At 38.7% G+C, this 12,799-nt stretch overlaps 1 protein-coding gene across 4 annotated transcripts in view; it reads left to right on the top strand.

Annotated features, from left to right (window-relative positions):
• septin7a (septin 7a) overlaps positions 1–12,799 on the top strand; it is a 64,836-nt gene that overhangs the window by 34,019 nt on the left and 18,018 nt on the right. For all 4 annotated transcript variants that reach the window (XM_084423633.1, XM_084423632.1, XM_084423631.1 and 1 more), the window contains exon 3: positions 335–441. In XM_084423633.1, coding sequence (XP_084279759.1) covers positions 335–441 — 107 coding nt within the window. The remainder of the gene's footprint in view (positions 1–334; positions 442–12,799) is intronic.

Below are 12,799 nucleotides of genomic sequence, written 5' to 3'. Positions count from 1 at the left end.
AAAAGGATTTTGTTAAAGGAATTGTTTTATTATTTTATTTAATTACATTTTAAAACTTAAAACTTAATTAAACCATTAAAATGGAAAATGGAATTTGTAAATAAATAAAACATATTTAATTGGGCCCTAGCTTTAGCAAGCACCATAGGTTACTCAAAATATTTATTCAAACAGGCATGTAAGAGGAGAATGTGTAGAACATTGTGAATGATGGCTGTACAGATAGATTGTGTGGAAATCTGCAGACTCAAATTCCACACAGTCCTTGTTCACAAACAACAGAAGTGATGAGTGAGTCACGTCCTGACGTAATGTCTTATTCTCTGTCCTGCAGGAGAATCAGGTTTGGGAAAGTCTACACTCATCAACTCCCTGTTCCTGACAGACTTGTATTCACCAGAGTATCCCGGACCCTCTCACAGAATCAAGAAAACTGTTCAGGTAAGATCCACTCAGTATATGGATGTATCCTCTTTTTACCATGAGATCACTATAAAGCGCTACACTGGCGACCTATTTTGCTGGCCAATCTGTAAGTTCGCATCACCCTGGTTCCCTCGACAAAAACCCAATTGGAGTTTTCCGTTGGCTTTTGGATTATTGCAGAAAATAAGCTCAACCAAAGTTTGGTTTTTACATTATAATTTTTTTTAAGGCTAAATATAATCTACACAAGTAAAAAGCTAAACATAATCTATAAACAAACTACACCATGATCGTATGACTTCAATGTCACCACCATTAAACTTCCGACAGCTTAATTTAAAAAATTCCAAAAATGTTGAGTTAGAATAGTTTGCAAAATGATTCATTATATAATGATTATAAACACAATGAGGCTGTGAAAGTGGACTTGTGAGTAGATGAGTTTAACTGTTTGGTGTGATGCCGTTTAATGTCCCAGACAACCTCTGTAGTCCCATTTAGACACTTGTTAGCTCTAGCAGCCATGATATTACTTATGTATTTAATGTCATAGAATAAAATGGGAAAATATCTCTAGCTTTAGTCGAACACAGACCTTATTTCAGGCATTTAACCAAAAACCCATTCAAAAAACCCACTGACTTCAGGACGATGGATTCAGAAGTGCTAAAATGTCTCGTTTTTGGGTTTTGGCCTACAAAAATATGTCATCCTGCAGCACTTTATAGAGCTGTTTCTCGCATCTGGATCACATATGCCTCAGTCTGCCATGTGTTAGGGCTGAATCTTTTGCAGAATCAGCAGTATTCTAGCATCAGCCTAGTATCAAACTTTTACTTAGGAGCTCATGCTAAAGACAGCTTCCCATTTCTCTAAAGGCGCTTTTCCACTGCAAGGTACGGCTCACTTAAATAGTAGCACCTTGGTTGAGGTTCCAAACGAGCCGATACTTAAATGTGATGTGTAAACACTGCAGATCACTGATTGGTCCGAGAGAATCGTCACTACCAGCCGCGTTGGATTTGCGACACGAGACACCAAACCCAAACAAACAAACTTCTTCGTCTTGCAGTGAAAAACATCCACATGCCGAGAATCAAGGAAACCATTCCATATAAATGCTCCATTGCTCCTGTGTTGTATGTTTGTTTGTCGCGTTTCCGATAATGTCAGTAGAGGCGGCGCAACTATAACGATCAGTCTATACTCCCACCCACTTTGAAGCGGTACTAAACTGCAATGGAAAAGCGAGCCAAGCCGTGCCGTGCCGAACCATACGATACAGTGGAAATGCGCCATAAAGCAGGGGTTTCCAATTCCAGTCCTCGCGCATCCCCGCTCTGCACTGTTTGTATGTCTCTCTTATCTGACACACCTGATTCAGATCATCAGCTCGTTAGAAGAGAGCTCCAACTTGGGTGCGTCCCGATTGAAGGGGTCCCTACACAATGTTCACTGCTCACTACTCACTTAACATGGGATATCTGTTGCAGTTCAATTCACTAAACAAAATGCGTTCATTTGCAAAACACTGTGATGTCATCAAACACAGATGAAACTCAAAGCAGTCCCTCCAGGATTTCTCTTTTTTTTTTTTTTTTTTTTTGGATCAAAATTACTTCTTTTTTTTATTGCGATTTTTATATTTTATAATTAGGACATCACATTTATGTCAGTATTATGTATTATTATGTATTATGTCAGATGCACAATAGTCATACATGACACAAATCACAAACAAAATGCATAAAGCCTGTTTATTTTGGTCTAATCAAATTCTCATCAAATGAAAAACTTTTGAAACAACCTATGGGCAATTTTTCTACCTGACCTATGTAAATATTAACAGCAGGTGTAGTAATTTATACTGTAGAACTGTGTGTAAATCCTGAGTTGAGGGGTCCTGAGCTGCAGTAGGCAACCAGTTACTTATAGTGCAGCGTTTTGCATGGCGTCCCCACTGCGTATAGCTACGCAATACGAAGTGACCGTTCGAAAGGGAACTACTCGGTTACTATCGTAATATCAGTTCCCTGAGAGTAGGGAACGAGTATTGCATAACCGGCCGCCGCCGCCGCACTAACCTGTCAAGTTGTCGCTTCAGTCATTAAACCTGTTTTAAACCGTTTTTGGACTAATATAGGCTACACCTCGCCCCCTTGGCGGGCTCTGACGTGTAATGGCGACGGCGTGATGCTAGCTCATTGGCGCACACGTCAGAGGCGCCCGCGCCATTGGATGTGCAGTTGCCGCAGCACAGCCAATGAGTGAGCCAGACTCACTGTGCTAGCTGTGCAGCTGCAAAATGCGTTTTACATTATAGGCTTCAGTAAATCGAGGAAAAGGAGTTTTCCCGCAACATCTCCAAGTAAAAATACATTGAAACTTTAATTAAACTAGAGATATTTCAATTGGGTGATTATAATTGAATGTTTTGTGAGGTCTTTTTAATTTTTGTGATTATTTTGCGGTTAAATTAGGAATTATGCAGGATCGCCCAAAAAATTCGACATTTTGTTGATTTTGCGTTGTATTCAGCGATCGCGGAATCGCGAAAAACTGGAGGGACTGTCAAAGTTGCGCATATTAGAGGAGTTTAAAGGATTAGTTCACTTCAGAATTAAAATTTCCTGATAATTTACTCACCGCCGTGTCATCCAAAATGTCAGTTTTTCTTTCTTCAGTCGAAAAGAAATGAAGGTTTTTGAGGTTTTTTTTCAAAATGTGCAGAGCGGGGAGGAACAAGGACTTGAATTGGGAGCCCCTGTTCTAAAGGAAGGAATATGTGATGTGGCCTGCTGCTAAAATACCAAACACCACCTGTCAATCCAGTGAGCATTAGAACTGGATTGACAGGCATTGGCAATCTCTATCAAACACAGGTGTGACCCATGATCCCTCACATGCTTTTGTGGTATGTGGTTTGTCAGCTATTGTAAAGAATGCAGTGATTACAGTGCCACACATTTCTGGGCCCGTATTCATAAAGATTCTAAGAATCCTCTCAGAAAACTCTTAATTTAGCTTAAAAACTTTTATGTAGGAGTCTTAGGTTAAGAGCGATTCGGGACCGATCTGAGAGCAACTCTGAGTAAGGAAAATACAAAAACTTTTATCTTAGTGAGGAGGCGGGGTTGACCCCGTTGCTATGTATGACACAATCTTTTGAAGACTGTGATTGGTTGGTTGTCCAAGAAGGAAAAAAAAAAACTGATTTTAAGTATAGGGTCTATTCTAAGCCTCCACTTTGAACTTACATGCGTAATTTTTCCTATTTGATCGTTCTCTCTCACACACACACACATTATATATGTGTATATAAATCCTTTTTTTATTTACCATGCTGTTGATTTCCTATAAGGTATTATTTGATTGCTTAGAATGATAAAAATTGTTCCACTCTTTCCAGTTACACTGATTGCTGGCATGTCTATTTAAGCGGTGGTTTGAATGTTGGTTTTAATGTATCAAACATGGAATTTTCCCAGTTGCCAAATATCGTAATGTAGTGATTACTTTCATTTCAGGCGCTATGGCATTTCTGCGCTGTGTAGGAGATATTAGCGTGTCTCTAAAAAGATCAGTCACAAACATGATCCCTGCACGATCTAATCTATAGCGTCTTATTAACTCACTGTCATCCATTGTCTGCAACACATTTCTTCTCCCTCTTCGTCTTTCTGCCATTTTCTCCTCTGCTAAAGAAACTCTTAAGCCTCTTAAAAGTCCTCGTCCGTGCTCCTAACAATTTTGACCTTAAGACCTCTTTTAAGGGTTAAGATGCTTTCTGAATTACTTTTTTCTTTAATTTTAAGAGTAAACGCCCACATTTCTAAGAATATTCTTAGAATTTTGTCACTAGGAGCTACTCTTTGCATTAAGGTTCTTTATGAATACGGGCCCTGGTGTTTTTGCAGTCAACAAGACATGATACAGGTCTTAGTGGCTGTGTGGACCAATTTCATGAGGTCTTTTTTGTTTTTGTTGTTGTTTTTTATCTTAAACATTGTAGATTAGTACATCTGTGAGGAACACTATGCAAAAGTTTGAGATGATTGTTGCATTATGTAACTGTGTCATCATATGACTGTCATGACACAAAGATCAGTTTGCACATGATGTACTGGAATCTTTTGCAGTCTCACAGAAATCAACCCCATTTACTTGATGTTCAGGCAGTTAATGGTCCCAAATAGCATTACTGTATATGATGTAATGTGGCTAAACTAGGGTAAAAAATTTCATTGAGATTTTTCTGATTAAAACTGCGACTGCAGTAAAAAAAACCTCCAGGTTTGCCGTGCTTGTTTGCAGGGCTTCACTATTTGGCCAAAATGTTGTGGTGTTATATATCAATATGGCTAAATGGTAATAATAATAACACTGGCAGATAATGAGCTGCTCACATGTAAATGAACACAGTGCTGCGCTTCACTCTGAAACACACAGCGCATATATTTAATTAATTAAATCGCAGTCTTTGATATTTGGTAATCGCACTAAGCCATATCACAATTTCAGTTTTATTTCAATTATTTGGCCAGCCCTAGGCTAAACAAATTGATCTCTAATCAGAATGTTTCCATTGAGTCTAAAAATGTCTGTGTTGATGGATCAGGAAATGATACTTTAGTAGAAATGGGTCAGTTTTGATATCATACTGCTCTTGGCTTATGTCAGGTGAAGGATTAGGTTTATATCTGGATTAATTTTAGGGAAACAGTTTCCATTGAGATGCCCTTTAATCTAGTCACCACTGCCACACATCTGATGAGATGAACATACTGATTGAATAACATGACATGCTGTTACACTGTAGATATGAACAAGTAGATGATGCATTAGCAACTGTTGCTAATTGCTGTCATACATCAGTGTGTCTGCCACATTGGAAAGGTCAAAAGCTGCCCATAAATGCGTGCAAGTAAATTGACAGATGCAGTGTGTTATTAATGCTACCCCCCATAAAAATATGTAACCATGGCAACCATCTCATTGGTCTAATTACAGAATGTGCAGATTCATGGAGAATAATACAGCCTTGATTTTTAACTTGATTTTTCTTTATTAAAAAAAAACATATCACTACAATACATAACAGAAATCATATGCACAGTAATTACTTTAAATACTGGGCCAATTTAAAAAGTATTTGTACTTGGAAATCGATTATAATAAAATATATATTACAAGCATAATTACAACAGAAGTATAAATCTACTGTAAAAAAAAAACACTACTATATAGGGGGATGTATAGGGGATTTATACGACCTATATTAACTGCAAAAACTGTATTATATAAACCTATAACATTAAATGTTGTCTGTTCAAAGATTGATTGTTGACTAGGGCTGGACGATATTGCTGAAAATATAGCTCAGTTTTATGTTTTTGTTTCTTGAGCAGCAAATCAGCATATTATAATGATTTCTTAAGGATCATGTGACACTGAAGAATGTGTAATGTGAGTAATGGCTGCTGAAAATTCAGCTTTACCAATAAATTACACTTTACATTATATTACAATTTGAGTGAGTGAAATGAGTTTACATGCTGATAAAATGCCAGTCTAAGAATCTGAAGCCTCTGCTGTCAGATAAAACTGATCGTGTCTCTGTTCTATCCTGTACAATGAACTTGTGTGTGGCTGTTTGCCTCAGAGAATTCTGGGAAGTGAGTCAGAGAATCCGCATGTGAGTGATTTGTTCAGGAAGAGAAGCTTCATCACTTGACGTTTCACACTTTTGCGTTCCTCTTTGCAAACTGGATGTGTGTGTGTGTGTGTAATAGCTGTGATTATGGTGGCACACATTAACCGCCCACTCTGTGGTCTGGCACCAGTGTCCTGACTGGCCTGTGTGTGTTTATTTGGCAGCACTCATTGAGACTATTTATGTTGTTTATGTAAAGTGTTGGCAGCTCTAACTGGATATGTTTGCCATTGAGATGTTGAATACATTGTGACAGGTTGAAAGATGAGTGTGTGTGTGTCTGTTCAATCCCTCAATACAACAGTTTGTCTGTTTATCTTAAACTCAAGTAGTATGTCAATACTGCTAATCGACAGTGAGTGAACATGTCTGGCAACATTTGGAAGGAAATACTAGTGTATAAAACGTACTGCAGACTTTTGCGGTCAGATATATGAGTGTGTTGAAAGCTGAGGGTTTGGCAGAGCAGTGATGTGTCCAGACTTTCATACTTGTGGACATCTGAACCGTTTTTTGCCCTCTCTGATATCAGACTCTGACAAGAGACGCTTGAAGGAGCAGTGAAGCTCTTCATCAAGTCTTTATCCTCCGTTCTGCTCCACCTTTTCTGACCTTTTCAGTGGAGCATGGGTAACTTAAGCACTGACCTCTTTGAAAGACAAAACAATGACATTTAGTTCATTTTCGTTGTGACTTTAAGTGCACCAGTTTCACTCTTTCAAATGAGAAGTCCTGAAATGCATTGCAAATGGGTTTTTGTGTTGACTTTAAACCACACCCCAAATGACTAACTTCATTGGGACTGGTGTTTATTTCTGACACCATATGTCTGACACTTGCTTGAGATATTTATCCTGACAATTGCCTGCGTCAGTTCAGGTGAGAAGAGGACAGACAGCCCACGCCAGCTGCTGACAATTTGTGGCTTGGCGAATACAATCACTTTTTCATCAACAAAGGAAGTACAAAGACCAATCAAAATCTGCGGAGTTGGTTTCCCACTCCAGTCCAGTCAACAGATGGAATTTTAGACCGTTATGAAACCAGTCAAGATGTTCTCACCATTTGTGCACCATTGCTGAGTGATTACACTGGTGTGGTGCAATTATCAGGATGATATCATTGATGTGGAATTGTTTCGTAAGACAGAAGACATGGGCTGGGTGATCACACCTCAGATTATTTTGATGCTTTTTTCAGGAATGCACAGCTAAAGTTCCATATTACTTTGCCAGATTATCTAAGTTATTTCAAAGGTCCTTACAGACTACAGCAGCAGAAGAACCAAAACCTACAAAGACTTTGACTGAGCAAATAAATATAACAAATAATATAGGAAAATGACAAACTATTTCCTTGATTTTTCCAACTAAATTCCATTTTATTATCTATGGAAAGCAGGCTTTCTCCCGCTCTCACTCTCAAACGCACTCTCATACAGTACAGACACACGGAAACTTGTTGTGTGCTGTTAGTCCTACACACATGAGCATTTTATGGACAAAAATGTCAAATGTCTTAAAATTAAAGTATATCTGAACAATGTCTTGAGTTATGGTAACTGTAGTATAAACGGAATAATTGACTCTGGGTCGTTGACTACCGTGACCGTATTACTACCTCGGCTGTGCATTATTTTTCAAATAATTCATCAGTCCGTCGTCAATTACTCCTTTACAAATTTCACAGTTCTGGCTCATTTTAGTAATTTTGAGGAGGAGAAAATTTATAATTTTGGAAAATAATTTCAGATTTCAACAAATAAATTAGAAACAAATTCTGTTAATTTCTTAAAGATAAAACAACAGATTTACCTGTTTACATGTATTATAGTTTGCAAGTTTGCTGTCTATCTTAACACACTTTGTATTTAGTTTTCTTTTCTTTTTTCTCTTATGTCATTTGCCACGTCTATGAAACTGGATATATACATGAAAAGGTGTGTTTACGAAGACTTTTAATCTTAAGAATCAATCACATGCTTGTTTGTTGAGTCACATGCTCAGACACAGTCTTGAAAATTGACTGGTAACAGGTAACTCAGGTAACATTGTGATTTCCAGGCTTTTAAAAGTCATGGAGATGAGTTAACCATAAACTACACATTTCTTTTCACTTTTTTTCAATTTTTCTGTAATGGTTCATCAGCTAGTACAATCTATATAAAATTATTGTCAAGAATTTTTATCTAGTAATCTAAACGACAAGAAAAGTAAAGGGAAAATCATGGAAATTCTCTGGTCAAAGGGTGAAGGTTTTTGAAAGTATGTTTTTAAGTCCAGCTGCTTTCTTGAGTTACAAAGTCGAGTGTTGTTTCAGGCTGCCAGGTCTGAAGACGGGCAGCTCTCAGAGGTGTGATAAAAATCATACACAGGAAGTATTATGAGGAAGTACCATTGACTGTGTTAGTCTTGCGGTTTCTTGGCAAAGGCAGGTTATGACATGGCAAGGTGAATATCGAGCCCATGCAGTTATTTATGTTCTTTTTCCTTTTCCAAACATTGTCACTGTCACGTGAATAAACGGTTGAAGTCTTCAGAAACAGATGTTAAAACAGCAGCTCATGTTTGAATAGACGTCACAGCTCCACAGTTTCTCTGTCAGAGCCTTCCTTAGCGTCAAGCCCAGCCAAATATTTTTTTCAGTTGTTGCCTATAGCATGTGTCTTCACTCATTTGCAGGGGAATCAGAGGGCTGCAGAGGAAACGCTGTCTTTCTGGTTTTTCAGCATAGCTAAATAACAGCAGTGCTATATCATCTACATGTCACTGCATGCTCATATTTGCTCTTCCAATTTGTACAGGACCCATATCACTCCATGACTTCTACTTAAATTCATCAGAACAAAATGGGATGTCTGCAGTGTAGTTGTACTGAGCGTAGGAATGTGTGCGATCCTTTTTAAAGGGCGTGGAAAGGGCATTTCAATTTCCAAAAGCACAACTGGACCCGCCTGTCTGAAATTCTCATTGCTCAAAAAAATGCCAAACTACATTGGAGCAAAACTTTGGTTACCCTTTTGTTTTTTCTCTGCACCCTTGCAATGCCTTGAAATCAACGGATTTGCTAATTCTCGTACTCAGCATAATGCTAGTAGGCAGCCTTAGGGGCTTCAGTTCTCACTGAATGCGTTGTTTCGGAGTTGCGAGAAGTAAATGGGGAAAAAAGCGTGAGGTCTTGAGACTTGTTGGACTTATTTAAACTTGAGCACTGCTTTATTTTTTAAATGAGATGCAAAACAATGTAAACATGCACTAAATGAACAAATTTTACCATTGCATTTACGTTCAACTTTCAAAAAGACCTTTTTCCATTCCACAGCTCGCATCTTGCAAAAATGTGTTCTGTGTGTGGCCGCCTACGCTGTTGCCAGCAATATTGAGAGCACTTTACTTCAACCAAAATACCTCATTTGTTGAAATGAGTCAGGCTCAATTTGTTAAAAGGAATTAGACCGTTCTCAGGGAAGTGAACACTTTTTGAAATGTGTACCCACTAGCTTGGACCACAGCTTCTGCTTTGATGTTTACTTCAGTACCAAGTGATATTAGCCCTGCGTAGGACGCCATCTTCAGCCACCTTCACAAGCTTCATGAAATTCAATGACTTGTTTTTACCTTTCACTTGCTTACTGCTAACAAAACTTAAACACCTAAAAAGCTAAACACCAGACTGATATAAATTTGTGCATTAGTCAGATTGTCAGTCAGAGGAAGTTTCTCAGACCGTTAGCTACTTTTTATTGTGGTTTGTATTGCTTTTTTTATTTCTGAGAGACTAACGGTTGTGATGAAATGTAGTAGTATGCGTCTCATGGAAACCAATGTGGTCAGCTGTACAGACGTAGGAAGTTAGTTAAGACTTGAGTTGTTACTGGAGCAAAGTGTCTCGTTTGCACTGTTTTACAGGCAGGTGGTGAGCAAGGTGTCTTGCTAGGTGATAAATCACACTTAAAGTGCTGTCTGTCTTTGCATGTGCCATTATTAGCTCCAATGTTTGACGTGCCAACCCAGACTTCACCCCAAATGTTCTGCGGTACACCTCTGTGGGTGCCTGTTTTAGTGCCATGTCAGCCCCATCAAATAAAAATGATGGACTGATATGAATTTTTCAATTTAATCACTGTAACAAAGGTTTGTTGATAAGGGAAGAAGGAGGTGGGGACCAGCGAACGTAACTTTAAACACAAAATAAACGAACAACAAAACGAAAGTAACAAAACAAAAGTGAAGTGGCAGCCCCTCACAGACTGCCGCATAAACTAAAACAAAACAACAACAAAAGTCCAGGCCTGGTCCTCTCTCATCCTTCACTGTCATCACTCCTCCTTTTATCCTTCCGGAGTTTATCCGGGGGACTCGAGACGGTGTTGGCCGCATGTGACACTCATTAGCACTCGCACCACCGGCCTCGCTTCTTTCCCACGGCTCTCGGCCCCTCCCTGCTTGCCGCAATGGCATTGTCCATCTATATATCAGTCCATCAAATTGAACTATTTATACACATGCAACATGTCTTCAAGAATATGACTGACTTACTTGTTGGATTTTCTAGATGCGTAGTTCTCTGCATTTTTATCAGCATTAAAGGTCAGAGGTCAGCAGTATGATGTGTATTGCATATGATGTATGTTGGTGAGTGCTTATGGAGATCACAGTGAGACATGAGTGGAAAGCTCACCAGAACAGTGTAGTTTGATGAATCTGAGGTCACCTGCTGACCACAGACAGTAAAGCGCACAGGAATCCGCCACACGCCCAGCAGCAGGTGTGCGGCAGCAGGCATCGTCACGCTCGCCTGGAAAAAACACTGTTTGCATTCCAGAGCCGACGACCTCCTCAGAGCAATTTCTCCTAAATTCCTAGCCCTAAAATCATTTCTACATGTTTTTTTCTTTCCATGGTTCTGTGGTGTTGGTAATTTACTGAATGACAGATCTTTGGTGGCTGCACGTACGCCTTAGCGCATCGTGTTGCTCATGTTTCCAAAACATCCCCATGGCCTCTCAGATAGTGCTTAAGGTTTCGAAAACAACACCTCGACTGAGAAGAAAGAAACGTAGCCAGTGTGCTCTCATGTTGCGTGTTTTTTCCCTTGGTTGGCTACTATGATGCCTGAGGGAGAAGAGAGTGTGTTTAGAAAGAAGATATTCACCCAAATTGTCTGTCTTCTGTGGAAAACAAAAAAAGATATTTTGAAGAATGTTCACGCTGCCCTTCTCCATTTTATTTCTTTCAAATAAGCCATTCAGTGCTCTTGTGAGGATTTACGTGGAGTCAGATTACACCGGAATTATAGTTTCTTTTGATGGCCGATGCCAGTATCTTAAAGAGCAGTGTGGACGATATAAAGATGGTATACATCACAATATTTAATCAGATAGTAAATAATACAACAATTGTTGCAATTAAAATTATATTTATTTTACCTGATAGTTGTTGAAATAATTGGCAATAGATAATTTTTAAATCAATCAACTTAAAAAAAATAATAATAACTTGGTTTTAAAAAATCAGTAAAATAAATGTTTTTACTTCACACAGTGTTAACACGCAACATGAAGGACATATGTCATCAGTTTGAACTTGCACGCTCTCTAAAAACAGCCTCGGTTCAGGATAAGTGTAGATCCTCCATCCCAGTTGTTTGGAAGACGAAGTTGGCTACATTTCTTTTTTGGGGGTTGTGCTTCATGAAATGAATGTCCTGCACTTGGCTTAGTGGTGTCCGTCCGAGCTGTGGAATGTGGAGGGCTGTTTGGGAGGAAATCATAAAATGCAGCCCTGAACAACCCAAACCCAGAAGCCACAGTCTCAGACCACAGTCGCTTTATGGTGCACATGGAAAGGTGTGGGCTTGGGCTTGTTTTAGCTGAGGTTACACACATGTGGGCTGAATCTGTTGAGCTCTGACTTTTTGAGAATGTTTAAAGGGCTTAGAATTTCCTATCATTGATGGAAGAGTAAGACTAGATTTCTCAACTTTATTTGAGGTATCATTCTTGTCCATAGAGCAAGTTATGCCAAAGTTGAATGACTTTGGGTTAAGGTTAGGCTAAATGCCAATCAGCTGTTCCACACTCGGCTCAGAAGCGGAAAATCTTTACTTTCCCTTTTTTGTGGCTCTTAATTGTGCATCTAAAAACCTCTGAATGGTTGTTTTGAGCCCTGCAGACCCTGATATTGACTTCATGATTGAATGGAAACCTGACCGTATGTGCTCATCACGAGTTTTGGCCCTCATGCTGTTTGCATATCTGCTTCAAATCCGTTCTCTGAAAATAGATCTAATTGGGGTTTTCTGCAGTTTCTTATTTTGTGTCAAATATCATTCAGATACAGTGCTATGTTTAAGGACTAAGGACTTGTATTAGCATCATGATTGTAAGCTAATGGTCTGTTTACATCAAGTCTGATTTTTATATCCATTTTCATTACATTTTAAAACAAAAAATAACCCCTTATAACTAGTACAAAAACATGTCAAACAGTAAGATTTCAGATCATGAGTCTAAAACCGTTATTCATTAATTCAAGAAAGACATTGAGCTGAACATGTTGAGAGTACATTGAGGCAATAAACAATTGGAGTGAAAATAAGAGATATGATAGTATGACAAGCAATTGCTGACTAGGCTATTTTTAAATGAATATAATAAAT

The sequence above is a fragment of the Rutilus rutilus genome (assembly GCF_951802725.1).
Source record: "Rutilus rutilus genome assembly, chromosome: 11".
NCBI classification, from domain to species: domain Eukaryota; kingdom Metazoa; phylum Chordata; class Actinopteri; order Cypriniformes; family Leuciscidae; genus Rutilus; species Rutilus rutilus.
Note: the sequence above shows the minus strand (reverse complement) of the source record. Positions and strands in the feature narration are given on the sequence as shown.